Source organism: Berghia stephanieae, chromosome 4 (assembly GCF_034508935.2).
Source record: "Berghia stephanieae isolate SIO BIC M18660-M18661 chromosome 4, UCSD_Bste_1.3, whole genome shotgun sequence".
Taxonomy (NCBI): domain Eukaryota; kingdom Metazoa; phylum Mollusca; class Gastropoda; order Nudibranchia; family Aeolidiidae; genus Berghia; species Berghia stephanieae.
This window is the reverse complement of record NC_088363.1, coordinates 75957475-75980730: the sequence shown is the minus strand read 5'-3', so window position 1 is coordinate 75980730 and position 23256 is coordinate 75957475. Positions and strand designations below refer to the sequence as shown.

The 23256-nt window shown below is 35.4% G+C and overlaps 1 protein-coding gene across 1 annotated transcript in view; it reads right to left on the bottom strand.

The window, feature by feature from the left end:
* Nucleotides 1-17102, bottom strand: part of LOC144971846 (5'-3' exoribonuclease 1-like) — a 72767-nt gene extending 55665 nt beyond the window's left edge. Inside the window, exons 1-11 of the mRNA XM_078912922.1 lie at nt 16902-17102; nt 9612-9743; nt 9320-9420; nt 8482-8579; nt 8133-8242; nt 5190-5300; nt 3477-3562; nt 2938-3025; nt 884-1052; nt 587-654; nt 184-327 (exon numbers count right to left, since the gene is read on the bottom strand). Coding sequence (XP_078769048.1) covers nt 184-327; nt 587-654; nt 884-1052; nt 2938-3025; nt 3477-3562; nt 5190-5300; nt 8133-8242; nt 8482-8579; nt 9320-9420; nt 9612-9743; nt 16902-16976 — 1182 coding nt within the window. The 5' untranslated portion in view covers nt 16977-17102. The remainder of the gene's footprint in view (nt 1-183; nt 328-586; nt 655-883; nt 1053-2937; nt 3026-3476; nt 3563-5189; nt 5301-8132; nt 8243-8481; nt 8580-9319; nt 9421-9611; nt 9744-16901) is intronic.
* Nucleotides 17103-23256: the final 6154 nt, after the last annotated feature.

The window sequence follows — 23256 nt, the reverse complement described above, 5'->3', positions numbered from 1 at the left end:
ACAAACATGAAGACGAAAAATGTCAGAGATGCTAGAAAAATATGGAATTCCACCATAAGGCAGAAAATTAAGAGAACCGCTTGTTATGGTTATCAGGCATGTATATTTAATACTGACATCAATTTGTCAGCCCCTTCTTTTTACTATTATTTCTTACAAGAATAAACTTAAAAATAAACGTACCAAAGTTCTGGGTTTCTTCGACCGTTTCAACATATCAGCGGCAGCAGCAGCATTGCCAGCACTCACGTTGATGCTCTTCTCACCAAGCTTGCCTTCCAAATATTTGAGATCACTGAAGGCATTTCTGAACTCTGACTTGTCATGCTATATGAAAATACATAACAACAGATAAATATTTTCGGGCACTGATCATTCTTTTTCTTTTCTTTCAAAAAATGACTGCTAGAGACTACAATTACAACTATCTCAATCAATTATCAAATAATTTTGAAAAATCTAATTTACAAGGTATTTATACCCAGCAGTCTTACCACCATAGCCCAATTATTAGAGTATAATTAATCTTAATTAAAACGAGTCTACATAATAGTTACATTGGTAATTAACAGAGAGAATGTCACACCTTTTTCAACTCTCCAAAATATTTTTCAAGCCGAGGAAGATTGAGGTAGCCACCGTCGTTGATGTAGCCTGGGTAGATAAGATAATTGAAAATCATTTAGGCTACAAAACATACAATTGGAGTCGTAGTCATGTGACACATAATTTGAAAGCATCTCACGTCAGTTACATAAGTTAGTAATTAATGTATTTGTTTTGTTGATTTTTAAAGATATAAATCTTATCTCTATCCTTTTTAATCCATTATAAAAAAAAAAGAGGTAAAAGTCGCAATAGGATTAAAAGGAAATATCCTTACCCCCCAATGTTGGTAAAACCTTCATGTAAGCCTCCCAGAGAATAGGAAGAGCGTCGTGATGAATGTGAAAGTTTGGCAAATGAGGAATGAAATCATTGCCCACTAAAAATCCCATCAAGATCCAATCATCTATCAAACGCTCCAGATCCCAAGGAAATGGCAATTTGTCCTGAAATGAACGGTTAATAAAAGAAATAAGCAACTTTATCTTATATGAAAGAACAATATTTTGTTTTTTATTTTAGAAAAAAGGAATATTGATTAAGAAAAGTAATTCTTTATTTTTCATAGAGGGAACAGTCATTGACTAGCCAGAAATAAATGGGTGAGCATTTCTTATAAGTATTTCAGCTGTTGATCACTATAAAATAAATAACAGATAAAATTATTTCACCTCATCTTCCACATCATCACTGTGATATTACAATGTTAACCTTAAGAAGGGTTATAAATATATTCGTAATTGTTGGCATGAATGAGAGAAAATGTCAGCAGTACAGAGAAAAACTAATGAGAAATGATGTGCACAATTGATATTTTTATTACATAATTTGATATTGACAGAAGACACATGAAAAATTTGAGTAACAATTCAAAAATATAAAACAGATGAAAATGGCAACGTCTATACAAATCAGTTTGACGATCTCATGACATATTTCCTTAGAAAGCTATACGGAACCGAAGACACATCACTGCATATACAGAGTTCATTCACGATGAGTCATTTGACGTAATGTGCTAAAATTGTCTTACCAAAAAATGTATTGCTGTGACCAAATTTTGCTATCACTACACCCTAAGATTAATTCAGCTCTAGACGGATATAAGAAATTTATAAATGTCTTGGTAATGTGGGCCTTAGTAGTTCAAAATTTATGCCTTTCTTCTTAAAATACAAATGTTATAATCTAATGCCGTAAAAAACATTTCTCCCTTGCAAGTGAAAATTGATGTTATTTTTATTCATTCACCTTAAGTTTATTGTCTCATCCAACAATACATCATTAATGCAGATCATCTGTCATTTTCATCCAAGGGCAGATAAGGCTTTATGGTAGTCAGATGCCAAAGAGAATTTGGCATTGCATTTACACCTAAATGATCTGAGTTCGAATCTCACTATCAGCATTAAATCTTTTCAAGGAAAGAAAAATTTTCTGTTTTACACTGCAGCTCTGCAAGGCCAGTAATGCATGGACCATCTCAATATTTTTCTTTCTTTCTTTTTATTTTTCCATGACCTCAAAGACAGACAACGAGACAGATGGATATACAGCCACATGGACAGATAGAGGGATAAATAAAGAAAGGTAAATAGAAAAATGGATGGGGACATAGATTGTTATTTGATTAGTGACAGTTAGCATTACTATACATCTGTTCACCTGCCAACACTAATACTGTGTGGGTGTATATTGGGAGTATTCATTTGGCATTTATTGATGTTTTAATAGCCCTTTTAAGTATGTATATAGCCAAATGGACCGCAACCACCATTACAAAAAAAAAAAAAAAAGTAACATGTGTGTAAGTTACACAACTTTCAGTTTGTACTATTTAACCACAACATTAATGCCATTTGTGGTCCATTCAGAACTGAATTCAGTTTTGTAACAAGTGACAGAAAATATGGAAGATCAATATCATCAAGCTTAACTAAACTAGGGTGTATTTGAGAACCTCCCCAGTGAAGGACATACACCACAAGAGCGCTAATGTATAAAAGTGGCATCAAAAGTGACTAGTAATGAATGAAATAGAAATTGGGTTCTTCTGTCAATATAACACATTAGCACGATAAATCTGTAAAAATATGCCTATTTACACATTTTGACAGAACATGAAATTTTCAAAATACTGTTCCTCCAAAAAGAAGATGAGAGTTGCTTATTTTTTAGCTCTGAAAAACTACAATTAGCACCCCAAAAATATATAAATAAATAAAACCAGACTGCATTAAGAAATAAACAAAAGACTATTTGTAGTTTATGGAAATTGGTTCACAAATATTGAGGAAGATAATAAAAATAAAAGTCATCAAAATCACTAACCTTTACAGGAGAAAATTCATAAGCCAAATAATCTCTCATTAGCGACAAATGTAGAAGATGAAAGGTGGTTTCTTCTGCCGATCCTTGTCTGAAATTGTTTTTGTTTTTTTTTAAGCAAAGAGTAAAGAGGTTAAACAATATAGTCTTAAGTTCAAAATACATTGCAAATACATGTTTATTTATGAGTCATGGAATAACATGGGCTCCATAGAAATGATTTTTTATTATTAATATGAAAATAGAAGAATAAAATAAATTGACCCCCCCCCCCCCCAAAGGAAACTAAAAGCAGGAGTTATTGTGATCCTACAAGCTGAAACCAATCAATCTGTCAATAAAATGCAACATTGAAGAGAGTTGAATTGTGTAAATAAAGTTACATTGAGCATGAAAACCAACTTAGCGACACAAATTATTTGTGGAATGTGTCAAAAGCGATGAAAAATCTTTATGTCAACCCCCACCCCACCCCTTATTTCAGAAAAGAAATAACGAGCAATCCAATTACACAATTAAAATGCAGTTTCGTGGATACCCACCTCTTGTTCCTGTCCTTTTTCTCAAATCTTACTTCCTCTCTTAGCAATGAAAAATTTCGCTCATGACTAGTAAGACCCAGCATGATCTGAATAAGGAGAAAGAAAAGACATTTATAATTCATTAAAAATGTTCCTAAACAATTTCTCTCATTAAAAATGATCCTAAACAATTACTCTTTCAAAATATATAATCAGATAAGACCAGGCACACTTCAATTTCCAGACAATGGACATTTGATATGAGTATAGTATACAATATATATTTGTCTTTTAATGATAAGTCACATGAATAATAAAAAAAAGAAACCGAAATTATCCATTACACAAATGTCCAATAACAAAGAAGCATCTCCTGTGCCCATGTTAAAAAAAAAATATATATATATATATATATATCAAAGTGGGCTTCAAACCAAGGTTTTCCCCAAACTAAAGAGCAAATAGTTTAAAAATTTAATATTCAGAATTCACAGAAGACTTAATGAGTTTTAGTTTTACCAGATGACATATTTATTTGCTGCTTAATTAATCAGGTTTTAGCTTACAAGGTGTAGCGTTATTTTCCTGAAATTTTCTTAACTCTACAGATTGCTTTTTCAACACTGTGATCTAAAACTCAAAAGCCAAATTCTTTCCCCTTCAACCAATGCAAGAAAGTCTTGCTTTGAGTGGCTAGAGGTATTTATGTTAAATCTTACTTTACTTCATATTTAAAGAAAGAGTAACCAAGTGTTGTGACCCATTTTATTATCTCAATGAATAACAATAGGAGGTACTTAAAATTCTTCAATCATTTCAATTCTTACAGTTACAAAGGGATCTCTCTTCATTTTCAGATAGATTTGTGAAAAGTAGCAGCACTTTTTTCTTAACATATCATAAGCAAATATAGTAATATGAAGTGACAGAAATATGAAGCGGAAGAAACATATTGCCAACATAGCTACTAAGGCTAATAGAACCATGGCCTTCCTCAACAGACAAATCCGCCACTGCCACCAATCTGTGAAAAAGAAATGCTATGAAACATATGTCAGGCCCATACTGAATTATAGTAACTCAGTGTCGGACCCACACATGTCACAAGAAATCAATGAGCTAGAAAAAGTCCAACGTCGGGCCACCAGATTTGACAGTGGAAACTATGAGCGGGATATGAGCGTAACTCAGCTCATGAACGATCTCCAATGGAAACCGCTAAATGAAAGACGATCAATCAACAAACTCCTCGTATTCCACAAAGCACAAAATGGAAAACTAGAAATCCCAACTAGCCATTTGGAACGGAACAACAACAAAACAAGAAACTCAGCATTTAATTTTGAAATCCCCCACTCAAGAACAAACCATCATTTTTACTCTTTCTTCCCTTCCACCATCCGACTTTGGAACTCCCTACCAACCACTTGTAAACAAGCCCTTTAGACTGATGACTTCAAAAAATCCCTCCCTGCTTCCCTCTAAAACCCCTTTTACTGAAAAGATGGCCATACAATCTTCAGCCTGAAGCTTTGGCCTGAATGGAAGAAGAAGAAGACAAAACAATTGACTAAGAAATCAAGAAGTTGATTGTAAAAACAACAAAATCAATCAATAACACCACCTCCTTCAACTATTACAACTACCACTAATAACAAACAATACTTCTAATTCAATCATGCAAATCCGGAATTATTATATAGGTAAAAAAATACTGTTAACCAAATACATTACCAAATCAGCATCAAGCCCATATAAACAATGACGGGTATTTCCATCATAACCTGGTTGAGACTTAGACCACCTGATGTAGTCCATTATTTTGTGCTCTCCTTCCCCAGGTGTCTGAGAAAAAAAAAAAAAAAAAAAAGCATTGGTTTGAGAAAAGTTTATTACAGTCAACTCCGCACAATTGATTAAACGGAGTGGGCACTTAAGCGGAGAAGCTAAAATTAGCATCTCAGAGCCAGATTTCATGTGCCATTCATGTAGGACCCTCACTTCTAAGTTTTCTACGGGCTTGGGACCGTCGCGTTCTAGACATGACCTCATTAGAATGTTTGTTTTCTTAAAAATCTTTTCATGTTCATGTTTTATCGACAACAAAATGTGACATTTTTGTTTGTTAGAACAGTAATCACGAAATACTGATTGCTTTCTGTTCTGCAATCTCGCCAATGTAAATAATCTGTCAAGCATTCTTGTTGGATGAAGTGGCTTAGTTTGTCTATCATGTCAAGTTTTTCAGGGGTGGCGCGTCACATTCCAAGGACTCATCCTCAACTTCTTTATCTTTGTCTTTTGTGCGGATGAAGGGAGTGCAATGGTTCCTGAAATGTCAGTTTACTGCTTAAAAAGCGGAGATGGTGTGTGATTAAATGGAGCAATAATATGTTTAAAATTCAATTTTTCGGGAATGTGTAGCGTATAAGAAGAGTGAATTGTACCTTGTTTCCACATAATATCAATGCTAACTTCTATAAATGCACAAACTGAAACGAAAACAATCAAAATATCAAATACCCATGACTACCATTAGCAACAAGTCTACAATAGGTTATAATAATATATTCTGAAAAATAAATTGAATTAAGAAATAAGTAAATAAAGGCAAAAATAAATTTGTACAGAAACATATATTTAAAAAAAAAACTATAAATAAATCATATCCTCAAAAAACAACTGATATTTGATATTCATTTATCCTCATTTCAACTAGGGACCACCTCCAAGGAAATGTTAGATGGAATTGAAAATCATACATTTAGCACAGAATACAATGTTATATAGGAATGAAAGAAACTAATATTCCTGTGAGGAGTTAAAAAAGTAATTCTGAACTTATCTAGAACTCTATGAGGACATAATATGATCATCTAAATCATATGTGAACAAAACATTCTTCTGAACATCAATTTAGAAGTAAACTTTGTATTAAATTACTGACATAATGCAGTTCGTTCTATTTGTTTTTAAGGGTTTTACAGCGCTTGAAACACAATTAGGTTATATCAGCGACAGTAAAAAGGAAGAAAATGGGATAGTCGAAAGTTCTAGAATTACAATTAAAGCACCCAAGAGAGAGTAAGACAAAGGGGAATTGGGAACAAATAGGGATCGGATGTAGATTCCAAGAGCATACCATCAATTTACTTAGTCTGATATCACCTATAAGTCTCACCCAGACATAAGCACAAGATCCAACAAAGAGGAATACACTCAAATGCTTACACTTCATTATACATTAAAAATAACAAATATAATAATACACAACAGAGAGATGATTTACAAGGAAAAAAATATCATCTCCCAAAACAATAACTATGCATTTGACTGTTTCCCTCCCAGCCAAAGACTCTGGCAATCTCATAAAGACAGAAAGCAAGTTGGAAAACAGATATAAGGGGATAGAAGACACGTGAAGTACCTCCCTGCCCACTGTGGAGGTAGGGAACCCCACCCAGAATAATAATGCAGTTCACCTTGGAGATAGGTCCACAGTCAAGTAAAACAAATGTACTTACACCGACATTCCTCCCATAGAGTGAGACAATAGCTATCAAACCCACAGTTGGCATACACTATACATTATATTTAAAAAGTAGAAGCCCCCGCAAGAGGGGTCCCAATAGCTCGAGAGGTTAAGCACTTGCCTGAAAAGCAACAAGATCGGTATTGCTCCTGGATGCAGTCAGGGATTTTTCCTGTCCCTCTATCCAATCAGCAGTAATTGGATTTTAGATATGGTGAAAAGTTCCTTGCAATAGATTAGTGTCAAATCAAAAGGGAAGCAGGCAATTGATATTGTCCATGTGGACTACTACAAAAACCAAGATAAACTTCAGCTCCTTGGACCTAATGGCCATGAAGTACGACTTTTACATGGGTGCCAGCAGGAAGAAGTGCTGAACCCTGAAAGTAAAATCTCGACACTTTGCCAAACCTGAAAATGTCCCTACTGAAAATGCGGCCTAAACTTTACTCTTATTTCATCACCGTTTTTATACCATTATTAAATGATTACACAGCAAACATATTGACACAATGAGGAAATTAATTTGATTTTAAAACCAACTTATAATACATAGTGAAATACTCACAGTGCAGTTGTCTCTCTCTAGGGGAGCCAAAGAACAGAGAGAGACAGAGAGTACCAGAGGTACTCCCTCAACATTTTTTGAAAAATTTAGTGAGGTATTTGACTTTGAGATATCGTGAAACTGGAATTCTGGCATGAACCGGAAAACTGGCACCCATGGACTTTTACCACGAAAGCAATGAACAAATTAAATCTAAAGTCTTAATAGTTTCTGAATGAATGGTTTTAAATAACAGGTGATGATATATATACTGATTGAAATTACATTAAACAAGGAAATAATATAGTCCAATGAAATACAAATAATCAATATCACAATGAAAATATAGTAATCCAAAATGAATAATAAATGTTGAAAATTCTATAAAACAAAACACGTCTGGCCTGTTGAACATGAACTGACGAGTCATGTGATTCAATTGTTCCCAAATTGGAATTGGTATACAAGATAAAGTCTTAGATAAACACTGAACTACCTCGTGTCAAAGATACAAACATTCTCTTCCACTTCCCTCTATTGAAACCATACCAAGAGAACCCAATATCTTTTATACGTTTGATGAAATCAATTTACTTACTTCATGTCCAGACAGGTATACAGACACCTCCTGCCATGAAGGGTCTCTAGTAATCTTGTCATTAACAAAATACTTCAGATGTTCTTGTAGCCGAACCATGAATGGTGTTCCTAAAATAAAGATAATTAATGAACTTCTGAAAAAAATGTCAACATATACTTTAAGATGAAAATTATTAAAAAGATAGCAACTGTTGCAGGGCCCATCAGAACAATATCAAATAGACAGTGCCTGCATACCCTATAATCTATAATATACATTGTTTAAAATAGTAACGACAGAAATTATAATAATAATAATAATAATAATAATAATAATAATAATAATAATACAAACATGAAGCCCTTACCTGGAGTAATACAATTGGAATCAAATCTCTTTTCTGTAGGAAGTACCTCACCAGCTTTCTTTGCCTTTTCAATGAGGTCTTCTGCCTCTCTTGCCGATCTGTGGCAAGAATTAGGAATATACATAAAATGAAATTGGAAATTATATTGTCAATGAGAACGAGAAAAGTTAAATATATTAAGCATATCAATTTGATCTTGAAACTACCTGTATGAAATTTAATAAAAACATCAAAATTTTCAAATGAATCTAAAAATAAACCAACCCAGTTCCTCTTATCTTTATTTTCTAGAAGTTATAATCATCCTGAAGCACACACAAATAAAAAAATAAAAAAACCCAAAAAACAACAAAACAAAAAATTCTCTTTATCTGCAATGAAGGCTCACCTTATTTAAATAAGTAATTTACATAAAATGTCTAACAGATGAAGACACTGAATAATAAGGCAAATTTGAACTGATTACTATCTATTGGACCATTTTTTCATATTACATTAACTCTACTATATTTTCAATCATCACCATCCATCATGAATAATGATTAATGCATTTTACTATGTGTAGCTTTGTGGCATGATACTCGTCTTTGGATCAGAGGGCCCAAGGTTCAATTCCCACTATGAGCGGTGCATAGTTGAGTCCTTGGAATAGAAGGCTCTTTACTCATTCTCTCACCATACATAGGTGTAAAATGAGTAACTGTCCAAATAAAATCTAATACTAATATCGCCTAACAGGTGTCATGTCTCATCCTACATGGTTAAGTGTTGTTGTTGTCTAGGGTCCTAAAGCACTTTTAGTGGATATTGCACTATAGGAACACTCGTTTTACTATACCTGAAGCGACGACCTCTCTGTTGATTCATTTTTGCACGAGGGGCAACTCCATCCACAGCCATAAAAAACACCTTTCTTGGTTTGATCATCCGAAACAGAAACTAGATGGAAACAATTATAAAATTATTCAAATTATTACAGTTTAGCATTTCATCAATTACTTTAACACGGTATTGAATTTTATGCAAAAAATATCCCAAGCTTATCAATGATCCCGGCAAAAACCAATATTTTCATTTAAAATCGGGCAAAGGAAAGGAAAAGGAGTGTAACAAATTCGTGTTTAACTTACATCAATGTAGTGGCAAATATCCGTGAAAATCTTGTCTTCTGTTGTTCGATAGTGAGGGTTCTCATCATCAGGATGTGAGCATACATGAATGATACCATTCATATCCAGATACAGGTTATCAAATTCAGGCAACTGAAAAAAAGAAATATATAGCAAAATATAAATGTTTTCCTTGGTAGTTTACCACAAATTTGTCATGAAAGAAGTGGAGCGGGGCTCAAAAAGAGAATGGGGAAACACTGGCCTAACAGCTAACCTTTCAAATTTTAGTCCGCTTGTGAATAGCCTGGAAGCTATTGACAAACGTATGTGAATAGTCATATGTGGCCTACTCACAAACATTTGCAAACAGGTGTCGCCTGAATTAAAAAGACCATTTTTTTTTGTGAACAGAAGTTATGAAGAATCAAAAAGTTGCAAAGAAAGTTGAAACAAACATGCACGTTTCTAAATAGAAGTAGGTTTTCACAAAAATAAAAATTCTCTGTCAAACCAATTTGAATTTTTTACCTAAGTATTACAAACAATTGGCTCATGACATGATTCAATTGGACTAGAAAGTTTTACATGAAGGAACCAGTCTTGATTCTATATCATATTCATATAAAATAGAGGTTTCGCGACCAAAACAAAATCAAAAAAATCTGAAGACTAGACTTTATTCATGTCAAATTTCAGGGCTCTATATCTATGTGCAGAAACTTTTAAACTCTGCGCCGAAATGTCATGTTTTATTATCATCTCATCGTCTTTTGATTTAGTTATTTATTATCTTAAATTTAGTCCAGAATGTTTTCAGTAATTTCATTTACTATACTTTTTCTTTTAATACATACATTCCAACTTTTTTAATGTGCATTTTATTGTATTTTTATTTAAAAGGTTTTGTTTTCTATGTAAAACCCTGTATTAATAAAGAAATAAATAAAAATAAAAATATCAATTGCTTTCATTTTATATCAAGTCATCAGGACTGGTGCCCATATATTTATATTTAGATTATATCAGTTATATTCACATTCTAAAGGTATAGTAAGAAGTTCTATTAATTATACATCTTGACACATATTGAGAGAGAGGGAAGGTAAGGGTGGAGGGGAGGGGGTTAAAATTAGGAAGTGGTTATTCAGTATCTGATACTGAATAGTGCTTTGCCACTATTCAGTATCCACAAGGAACTCTTTTTTATAGAGAGAGTGAAAAGTGCGACAATCTCGGTCGAACTGCTGACCTACTTCCAGATTGAACACGTGCAGTAACTGACAGCCCGATTCAAAGTTGTAAAAATATTTTGATCGTAATTTTTTAATTTCTGCTATAGTGCAATTAACATAGTTCAAAATATCAAAGTAAGCGTGGCATTCAAATACATTTTTAAATATCTAAATAGACATCATTAAATGTCACTAAATGTTCAGTGACACCATGGCTTCGTGGATATAAGCTGTTTGACTCTGAGCTTAAGGTTCGAGAGTTCAAATCCCGGAAGGGATAACTTTTTTTTCCCCAATATTTTAAAAATTCCTTCTGTCTATTGATATTTTTTAAACTCTTGTTTTAATAATTTTATTTGCTTGTAATATGCTTTAATGTTGATATTATACTATTGTTCTTTTATTATTATTATTATTATTATTATTATTATTTCTACTTACTTACAATTATTATTATTATTATTATTATTATTATTATTGTTGTTGTTGTTGTAATCGTCATCATCATCATTATTATGATTATTATTTTTTTTTAATCAAGTAGTTCGAGTAATTTAATCAGTTATCGATTTATTACGAATATCTTTTATGTGTTATAATCTTGTTGTTGTTTTTCATTGATGTGCTCTTCTATTGTTTATTACCTTTTAAAATCTTGCTTTTTTTTGTTTGTCTCATTTGTTGTTGTTGTTGTTGTTTGTTTGTTTGTTTGGTCATCTAAGACAAATCCGATTCATTATAAATATGTGGCCAGACTTTCTGCCATTATTAATTGAGCGATGTACTTCCGTGAATTAATTGCCGTATTATATTAAAATTTACGTGATAATAATAATAAATAATAATAATAATAATAATAAATAATGATAATAATAATAATAATAATAATAATAATATAATATTATAATTATAATGATAATGATAATAATAATAATAATAATAATATAAATGATAATGATAAAAATGATAATAATAATAAAATAATAATAATAATAATAATAATAATAATAATGATATAATAATAATAATAATAATAATAATAATAATAATAATAATGATAATGATAATGATAATGAATAATAATAATAATAATAATAATAATAATAATAATAATAATAATAATAATAATAATAATAATAATAATGATTTAAATAGATATACTGAATATTAGACTACAATTGACATCTATTTTCTGAATACAGGTGGTCTTTTTAGGGGTGTTTCTTTTTTTACGAAACCTGCCAAAACACACTGAACCCCGACAAAGTTATGGGAAGTCGGTAGCAGTGGGGAGTGAACCTGGGACTCAGGGAGGTGTACACCATTGGGGAGTGAACCTGGGACTGGGTTTCGTAAAAAAAAGCAATTACTTTTTTATGAAACCCGACAATATCCCACAAAGTTATGGAAAGGAAGTAGGCAACAGTTGGGGAGTGAACCCGAGACTCAGGGAAGTGTAGACTATTGGGGAGTAAACCTAAGTCTATGGTTTTTCGGTGGGTTTTGTAAAAAAAGTAATTGCTTCATTCTCGTCTGGTACCCAACTCCCATAGTCCGGCTTTATTTCCCACTAGTATCTATCTTCCATAGTCCCAGGTTCATTTCCACTGATATCCTCTTCTCACAGTCCCATGTTCACTCCCAACCGGTGTGCACTTCCCTGAATCCCGGTTCATTGCCCAATGGTGCCCCCTTCCCATAACTTTTGACAATTTCAGTAGGTCTCGAAATAAAAGTACATTCTGAGCTCACTGTCCACTGGTACCAGCCTCTCGAAGACCCAGGTTCAATCCTCATCGGTGTCCAAATCCCAGATTCAATCCCCACTGCTGCCTACTTCCCATAACTTTGTCGGGTTGTGGCGGGTCTTGTAAAAAGTAATTCCCCCTCCCCCTTGGTATTGCTTTTTTTTACAAAATCCAGAGTCCCAGGTTCACTCCCCACAAGTGTACTTCCCTGAATCTCAAGATCACCCCCCACTGTTGCCTACTTCAATAACTTTGTCGGATATTGCCAGGTTTCGTTGTGGATTTCGTAAAAAAGTAATTGCTTTTATATGAAACTCGCTGAAAACCACCAAAAACCATAGTCTCAGGTTCACTCCCCACTGGTGTACACTTCCCTGAGTCTCAGGTTCACTCCCCACTGTTGCCTACTTCCCACAACTTTGTCTGATATTGCCGGGTTTCGTAAAAAAGTAATTGCTTTTATATGAAACTACCTGAAACCCGTCGAAAACCATAGTCTCAGGTTCACTCCCCACTGGTGTACACTTCCCTGAGTCTCAGGTTCACTCCCCACTGTTGCCTACTTCCCACAACTTTGTGGGATATTGCCTGGTTTCGTAAAAAATTAATTGCTTTTATGTGAAACTCGCTGAAACCCGCCAAAAACCAGAGTCTCAGGTTCACTCCCCACTGGTGTACATTTCCATGAATCTCAGGTTCACTCCCCACTGTTGCCTACTTCCCATAACTTTGTCGGATATTGCCGGGTTTCTAAAAAAAGTAATTGCTTTTATGTGAAACTCGTCGAAAACCATAGTCTCAGGTTCACTCCCCACTGGTGTACACTACCCTTAGTCTCAGGTTCACTCCCCACTGTTGCCTACTTCCCACAACTGTGTCGGATATTGCCGGGTTTTGTAAAAAAGTAATTGCTTTTATGTGATACTCGCTGAAAACCGCCGAAAACCAGATCTCCGGTTCACTCCCCACTGGTGTACACTTTCATGAATCTCAGGTTCACTCCCCACTGTTGCCTACTTCAATAACTTTGTCGGATATTGCCTGGTTTCGTAAAGTAATTGCTTTTATGTGAAACTCCCTGAAACCCGCCGAAAACCAAAGTCTCAGGTTTACTCCCCACTGGTGTACACTTCCCTGAGTCTCAGGTTCACTCCCCACTGTTGCCTACTTCCCATAACTTTGTCAGATATTGCCGGGTTTCGTAAAAAAGTGAATGCTTTTATGTGAAACTCGCCGAAAACCATAGTCTCAGGTTCACTCCCTACTGGTGTACACTTCCCTTAGTCTCAGGTTCACTCCCCATTATTTGCCTACTTTCCATAACTTTGCCCCATTTTGTTGGGATTTGGTGCATTTTGTAAACAAAATGTAATTGCTTTTTTTTTCAAAACCCGCCGAAACCCAGTCCCAGGTTCACTCCCCACTAGTGTATACTTCCCCGAATCTCAGGTTTACTCCCCAGCACTGTTGCCTACTACCCATAACTTTCTCGGATATTGCCAGGTTTCGTCGGGTTTCGTAAAAAACTAATTGTTTTTATATGAAACTAGCTGAAGCCCGCCAAAAACCATAGTCTCAGGTTCACTCCCCACTGGTGTACACTTCATTGAGTCCCAGGTTCACTCCCCACGCTTTGCCTACTTTCCACAACTTTGCCGCATATTGTCGGGTTTCGTAAAAATGTAATCCCCCCCCCCATATTGTTATTGCTTTTTTACAAAACCCAGAGTCCCAGGTTCACTCCCCACTGGTGTACACTTCCCTGAATCTCAGGTTCATCCTCTCCTCCCCCCCCCTACACACACACACACACACACACACACACACACGCTGCTGCCTACCTCTCATAACGTTGTCGGATATTGCCAGGTGTCGTCGTGTTTCATAAAAAAGTAATTGCTTTTTATTTGGAAACCCGCCGAAACCCAGTCCCAGGTTCACTCCCCACTGGTGTACACTTCTCTGAGTCCCATATTCACTCCCACAGCTGCCCTCTTCCCATAACTTTTTCAGGTTTCGGAAAAAAAAACACCGTATTATAGTGCAAAACCACTATTCAGTGTCAGATACTGAATAGTACAAAACCACTATTCAGTATCAGATACTGAATAGTACAAAACCACTATTCAGTATCAGATACTGAATAGTGCAAAACCACTATTCAGTATCAGATACTGAATAGTGCTAGCCTTAAAATTATATCAATTGTCAGTCCAAACATGTCATAATTACATGATGTAATAAGTAATAGTAATAGCAATAAACACAAAGTGGTTTAGCAGAATTTTTAAAAGTCATAACTTTCCTTCCAATTTAGACATACAAACTGCCTTACGTGGATCCTTTTCAATTTAAATGGACTGTTTCATTTTGCCATTTTATTCATGCAATTAAATTAATTGCCAGGGGTAAAAATAAACTCATTATGTCATTATGCAAATGTGTAAGTGAGGTATTGGAAATTTTTTTTTTTTTTTATGTCTAGCCGATTTTAATTATGTAATATCTATATATTATGGAAGAATGTGTTGTTTTGAAATTTGTATCTTCTGGTTTATTAATGTAAATGCATCGTCCTCCGTAAGACGAACATTTTGGTATACAGTCTGTTAATAAGAACTCCATACGGTTTTACCCATGTTTTATTAATGGCACGCAATTTCGGTCACAATGGTAATTTTGGGGTAAAAATCAGTCTGAAATTTCAGACTTTGACTTTGATGAACTGCCATGACTGCTAATCAAGATAGAAACAAAATTCGGGAGACCTTCCATAAGCTACTACATCCCAAGTATTCTTGTTCTAGTAGGGGGTTTGGGAGGGGGGAAACTTTTTTTTTTTAAAGTCTCCCCCCTCCCAAACCCCCTACACTAGAACTTCTAGAAGGGGGTTTGGGAGGGGGGAGACTTTTTAAAAAATCCCCCCCCCCCTCCCAAACCCCCTCAAGAAGACTTGGGATGTAGTAGCTTTTATGGAGGAAGGTCTCCCCAAAATTCTATTTTTTTGTAATCAGTTGCTAGCTCTTTCATATGACATTGGTTTCAAGTATCAAGAGCATGAGTTACGTTTAGAATTTTTGTTTAACTCCCAAGTCAATCACTGACTCAATGTGTTAATAATAATGCCAGATTCAGAGATTGAAGAAAGAAGTACAGTAGAGTGAGTAGAGTAGAAGTAGGCACTTAAATGAAAATTCAGTTTTCAAATGACAGTATAAAATTTGGTTTACTATGATGCAGTCTACCATCCCGATGATAAAACCGTTTGAATTTTGTCTCTAGGTTATATAGAAGCAGAGTTATTCAATTTTTTATGCCTTAAAAACACCCAAAAATTACTATAGGAATCAGCCTGAAATTGGGCACCAGCTGACTGAAAAAACGAAAGGGGATTCCCCTGAAACACTGTGACGTCACAAGGCTAGGAGCCAATGGCCGACGCTGACCACGGCAGTCCAAGCTGAAATGGCGTTACTTTGGTAGATTTTGAAATGAGTGTGATTTTATGGAATGCTCAAAGGGTATCCTGGAAGCAGTTTTGAAAGTTGAAAATGGTATCATTGGAAAGGAAAATGATTGAATTTTATGATTATTTATGTTTTAAGGGAATTTTTTCATGAATGATGATAAACGGCTTGATTTTCTTGCCCACTACAATTAAGCTATCTTTCCATTACAATATCTTCTAAATGAATTTAAGGAGGGAAACGGTAATTGTACCAAATGATAGGGCGTTCAATGCCCTTTATTTTGATATTTAATTTATCCAATTCTGTAAATAAATACCAGAGATATCTCAATTTAACCAAGCCATGGTTTTAGCCTGCAGCTCACAAACGATAACTAGCGGTCACACAGGTGAATGGGAGAACTGTGACACAGATTTATGATTTAGCCCTTCATTTAAGTGCCTAGTAGAAGATTAGATTTCACTGCAACTGCAAATGTTTTTGTACCGATTCAACAATCTCAAGGTTAACACGGCCAGGTATACAAAAGATAAAATAGCTATTCCTGGAAACAGAAAAGGGACGAATTGAAACTGAAGTTGAAAATGTTTTTTTGGAATTGTGATAAGAAGGCGGCGAAGGGTGAGACTGAGACAAAGGCAGTTGATAGCATTGTTGATAGTTGATGAATCGAAGAAAAATAGCTACTTTAATTTTAACAATAGAAAATCATTTTGCTCTTCATTAAATTTGTCATCCCTCTTTATTTAAAAAAAAAAACGAAAGAAAACTTATTGAGAAACGACCTACTTTCCTCCTTAGTTTCAATTTCATACCATCGCCATCATTGATCATTGTCATTGGTTAATGAATGCTCACCTGAAATTCTTTCACAACTTCGCTTAGGCAAGGATAGCGCTCGCTAATCCATCGATAAAATTTGGGCACACCCATTTTTGAGAAACTTTAATGGAGTATCTAAAATTTAAAAGAAATTCCAGATGGTTGGAAAATAAATATAAACTTTATGACATATTCCCCTCCGTGGCGTATGTGAAACTTGCAACTCTATGCAAACCAGAAAATGAAAGAGAAAATTGAAGACCGGAAGTTTACCACTTGTTGTGCAATAAAAAAAGGGGAAGGATAATTTATTTTTTTTACATGAACAAAACAAAACATTTATTTCTGTGTCTCCTCTCGATATATTAACCCTCTTCCGCACTAGGACAGGACTGTCCCGGGACAGTCCTGTCCCAAATCTGTAACATATAGAATTTAGAGAAATCTTCCGCACCTATTGGGACGGGACAAAACAGTCCCGTTGTGTCCCAAGCCGTTGTGAAATGCTACAAAATCAACGGACAGGACTGTCCCAGTCCCGTGTTCATATCGTTTGTGATAGTAGAAAAATATAGCAGACTTCCGCACTAGGACAAAAAAGTCCCAGACTTGGCGGCGCCGTGTCAAAATTGAAATGCCTGTCTTTATTTTCTTCATCCCTACTACTACTAGCTACTTCTATTTCTACTGTTGCTTCTGCTGCTGCTAATGCCACTAATATATTAATACCTACATTCCTTACATTTTGTATTTATTTCCAATTCCATTGTATTTATTTTCCAACAATAGTCCACCCTTTATTTTAGTTCACTGTCTTCTATACTGCATTACACAGTTCCCTTCCCTCTTTTGACATAATTAAGTACGCACCTTTTATAAATTTCTATTGTTCTGTTTTAATTCGCGCTTCCTCACAAAGTAGCATACAATTTCCTGCCCATCAATGTTTTTGTTTATGCATCTTAACAACGCCACTACCACATTATCTCATTCGTCTGCAGTTTTTAATTCATCATGTGTTGTTGATGAAGGGGAAACCCGAAACGTCCATTTCATCTGTTTTCGTATATTAAACTGAAGCTTACATTCAATTTCAAAGTTATGATTTATTTATTTATTTCAATTCTGAATATAAAAAAGCGAGAACAATTCAAAAAATAATTCTGTGTGATGAAACCACGTACAGAAGGCATAGCAACATAAACATTTTCGGCAATTTAAAAACGTATGTTTATAAATATAATTTAAGAAGTGTCACACTTTTGTGACACAGCAGTAACGTGTCTAAAACCGGTCTGAGCCACTTGGACTCATTGTAAAACAAAGTAAGTCCTTTAGAGCCTTGTAGCCAATGGTGCAGGAGTTATCCCGGTTTCAATAGCGTGAAGCGGACAATTAAAGTATTTGTTTGAAAACCTTTGAACAGGACGCTAGTCTATCGCAGATTACTATCCCAGCTTGACAGGTACCCTTTTACACCTGAATGGAGTGCGTGATTGGAGTACATTTTCTTGCTCTAGAAAGTACAAATTGGCTTCGGTCGGAATCGAACACAGAACCTCTGAGTCCAGAGTACAACGCGCTAACCATGGGCCATCTTGCCTCCTAAGCTTATAAATCCGGAACTTATCCATGTTTATGTAGCGTTGAGCAGACAGATAACAGTTTAAAATTAAAAAGTATAAAATATCCTTTTTCATCCCATAGGGGAAATTTTTCTCGAGGGTATTTTCTAAGGGAAGACTGGAATAACCAAGGCGTCAGCCGCAATGCAGCGCTTCAAATTGAGCTAGGGCGAGGTATAACCCAGGCGTCAGCCGCAGTGCAAATTGAGCTAGGCGAGGTGACTTACTCAAGGCAACACAGCGCATCAGCGGGTGATCGAACTGATGCCTTTCGGGTACGAAGCAAAGACCGTACCACCGAGCCATGCTGACTTTCTATTATCCTCTTGAATGATGCTAGTCCGTCAAAGATTACTTTCATCAGCGAACTGGTACTCTATTATTATGACTATATTATTATTAATATTATCATTATTATTATTATTATTATTATTATGATTATTATTATTATTATTATTATTATTATTATTATTATTATTATATTATTATTATTATTATTATTATATATTATTATATTATTATTATATTATTATTACTATTATTATCATTATTACTATCATTGTTTGCCTTGCTGTATTATTGATTTTATTTACTTGATTTGTTGATGAAAATATTATATTCTTGTATGAGTTATATTGGCAATTGCCTACAAATAAACTTTTGAATCTTGTAAAAAAAATAAAAAATAATGCATTCGCGCAGGTGTGTCCCGGGACAGTCCTGTCCTAGTGCGGAACCCCTTTTGAATAGAAGTTTTCTCCAGTGGGACAGGACAAATTTGTCCCGGGACAGTTTTTTCCTAGTGCGGAAGGAGTCTATAGTATGCTCTTGGCTTAGAAGCTCACAACATTGCCATCCGGAGGTATAACGGACCAATACACAAAACTTTGCGTAACCATGAACGTTTATAGTCTGGATACTACAGTTAAGTGAGAATTACTCATAAACGCGGATGGCAAAAAACAATAACAAAGACCCGAGCGAAGTCAACTTCATTCTATCTATAGCTCACGGCGTGCGCGTATTTGCAACTGACCGCAAATGGGAAGAAAGTCGTGAAGTCAAACCTTCTACTTTGCCGGATCCAAACGTCTTGGAAGTGTGTATTTAACCAATCCTTCGGAGGACTAATAATGAATAGGATTGCATATTGAATCATAAGGTGGTATAGCTAAGACTAAAGGGATCCTAACTATAGTATAGCCAATAAATAGTCCGTTTCATAATTAATATCTAAGCTTGTAGGTTATTTTCTCTAAAATTGTCTATTGTATGGCATTGACATTTTGCATAGCTATTATATAACGACGACCAAACAAAAATAGTCTTTCCCATTTGAAAACAACAGTTATGGGATTGTGCTTATTTGTATCATATTTAAAACTTTTGCTTAACTGATTTCAACTTTCAGATGCTTTACAGTACAAACGATCAATATGTGTTTAATCAATGGCGTCAAGTAGCAAATAGATCAATGTGGACACGTGTGCACTTAAGCCGTTTCTTTCTGCGTTCCAAATCAAACCAATTGGATTGTTAATGTCGCAATACGTCCTGCTTCACGATTCTAGTAATCAAATGGTTTTAAAACAACGCTTTTCAATGTCACCGTATTGCATTTCAAATTCATTGTCGAAAACCTGAGAATAGAAAGTTAGAATGTAAAAAAAAAAAAAAAGCCAACGAAATTACGTCACGCCACTGATTATATGAATGAATAAATGTAGGATAAATGTTGCAATGATTGTGATTTGTGTTCACAAAAAGTATAACCTTGTGCAATTTAAAATTGAGGCAACGATCATGCCTGTGTCATTATTGAGGCAAGTATGTGGAACATTATTTTGTAACTTGCTGTACTGTAAACATTAAACTTTTTTTAAAAATCCTGTTATAGTTTTAATACAACTTTAAGGAGAAAAACAATAATTATGGTTTAAAAATTCGGAGAAAAATATTTTTCTTTGGCCCTGGGTCATAGCCCTACTATAACTCATTTAGTACGCCATGCCCTGGGTATATTGTAGATAATAGCCATGCAAAATGTCATTGCCATACAACAGTTCTAAAGATAAACACCTCTAAGCTTGGATATGAATTATGAAACGAATTATAGGAGTAGGATGAATAGGCAGATTCTACGGATTGCGGGACGTAAAAGAGCGAGGATGGATGATCATTAATGACGACCAATATATATATTTAGATTAGAAAATAAGTTGCAATCATTGTGAAACCAGAAGATCATTTACATTAGGTGTATAATATTCAGTCCTCCAGATGAATGGTTTTACATTTGCAATGACATTGGAACCAGTTTTTTTGACATCACACAGTTGTTCCTTATCATGGGCTTGGTTGTCATGACAATATTTTGCGATTGTTTGAGAGTATTCCCATTGCAACATTGGGCCCATAAACCATTTGGGTCATCAGACTTCAGACCAGCAAATAAGTACCCGTTGGTAGCTCGCTCTTATTTGGACTACTGGTGATGTTTTGTTTTTCATGTTTATGTAACAATTTGGGAATGAGACTCAATATAATTGTTTTGTTTTTTTTCTCATCTCAGGACGACACCTTTGACATGGAGACAACGTGCAATAACTTTGTCCAAAGTGGAGGAAAAAAATGGCTACGAATTCGTTATGCTGTCATAGGAAATCATAGTCTGTGGGCCAATGGACGAAAGTATCCTCACCTCCTTTTCTCTTTCTTACTGGTTGAAAGTCCATCCTTTTTCGCTAGTCTATATACCATATTTTAAAACAAATTGTGTGCAATCAAGAGTTACAGCCCTTGGAAGGTCACCAGATTGCAGCTTAAAATCAAAATTATGAGTGTTGCATAGTTGAGTCCTTGGAAAAGGCTTTTTACTCACATTCTCTTGCCTTACTCAGGTGTAAAACGAGTATCTGGCCGTTAACAAAGGAGTCATTCTACATGTTAAGCTTGTGCTGTTGGCTTGGGGCCCCTTGTAAAGCTCTTTGAGCACATTAAGCCAATATTGCCCTATATCAATGCTTGAGGTTTTTTTAAAAATGCTCAAGTAATGTCATTACAAACTTCATATTCGCTTTTTATTTTTATTTGTGTGTTTTTTTATTTTGTTAGTGGTTATTTGTACTATAACAAAACAGACAATGGACGTTTCGGGTACAAACCCTTCGTCAGCACAACAATACACAAATAAACGTGGAAAACAAATAAAATATAATGAAAAATAACTTGTATCGTCTGTACTCAATGGTGGTTGCAGTATGAATGAAATGTTAGCGTGGCGTGGGTAGAGGATAGGGTGCCCCAGGGGGGGTGATCTAATTGATAAGCAAAGGTCAGCGTCAGGGAACAGAACTTTCCAGACTATAATGGAAGATAAAAGACATATTGGTAGTAGTAGTAGTAGTAGTAGTAGTAGTAGTAGTAGTAGTAGTAGTAGTAGTAGTTGTAGTAGTAGTAGTTGTAGTTAGTAGTAGTAGTAGTAGTAGTAGTAGTAGTAGTAGTAGTAGTAGTAGTAGTAGTAGTAGTAGTAGTAGAACGCTGTAGTGGAACAGTAGGGGGGGGGGTGGAGGGGGCGAGGTGAAAGGGTCACGGCGGAGGTGGGGGGGGGGGGGGTTGGTGGATGAGCGAAGGTCGAATCTTCGCGAAGGAACGATGCGATAGTAAAGTGGAATACACCAATAAATAGATAGATGGATAGGCAGATAGATAGGTAGATGGTCAGAAAAGAGGGGAGAGAAGGGAGAGAGAGAGAGAGAGAGAGAGAGAGAGAGAGAGAGAGAGAGAGAGAGAGAGAGAGGAGAGAGAAATTAATAAAAGAAAAAAAATTAAAATAAAAATTAAAAAAAAAAAAAAAAAAAAATAAAAAAAAAGGGGCGGGGGGGGGGGGGGGTGGGTGTGTTGAGGCGGACCGGTAGAGAGGGGGAATCAGAGAGAGAGAGAGGGGGGGGAGGGAGAAAGAGGGAGAGGGGGGGACAAAGGAAAGAAAGAAAGAAAGAAAGAAAGAAAGAGAGAGAGAGAGAGAGAGAGAGAGAGAGAGAGAGAGAGAGAGAGAGAGAGAGAGAGAGAGAGAGAGAGAGAAAGGGTGGAGGGGAGGTGAGAGAGGGCGAGTAAACAGCCGAGTGATAGCTGGGTCTATATGTATATTAATGGATGAAAAAGTGGATGATTGGACACAATGAGAGAGAGCTAGGAAGGTAGATGACTATGAATCGGTGGATAATCAGTAGATAGATGATAGATAGATAGATAGATAGATAGATAGATAGATAGATAGATAGATAGGTAGGTAGGTAGAGTTGTACTTTTAGTAGTATGAACAGTAGTAGTAGTAGTCGTAGTAGTAGCAGTGGTAGTAGTAGTAGTAGTAGTAGTAGTAGTAGTAGTAGTAGTAGTAGTAGTAGTAGTTGTAGTAGTAGTAGAGTAGTAGTAGTAAGTAGTAGTAGCAGTAGTAGTAATAGTAGTAGTAGTAGTAGTAGTAGTAGTAGTAGAAGTAGTAGTAGTAGTAGTAGTAGTAGTAGTAGTAGTAGTAGTAGAAAGAAGTAGTAGAAGTAGTAGTAGTAGCAGCAGCAGTAGCTGTAGTGGCAGAAGTGAGAGCAGCAGTGGTGATGAATATGGGTGACGTTGACATCTAGTGGTGGTCAATCCTGGTGTTGAGTCCGCTCTTGGTGTCATTGACGAAATTCGATTCCAGGATGAACGTCCACGGCTAATTTTCACCATGGATGTGAAGGCACTGTACACATCCATACCGCATCCTGACGGAC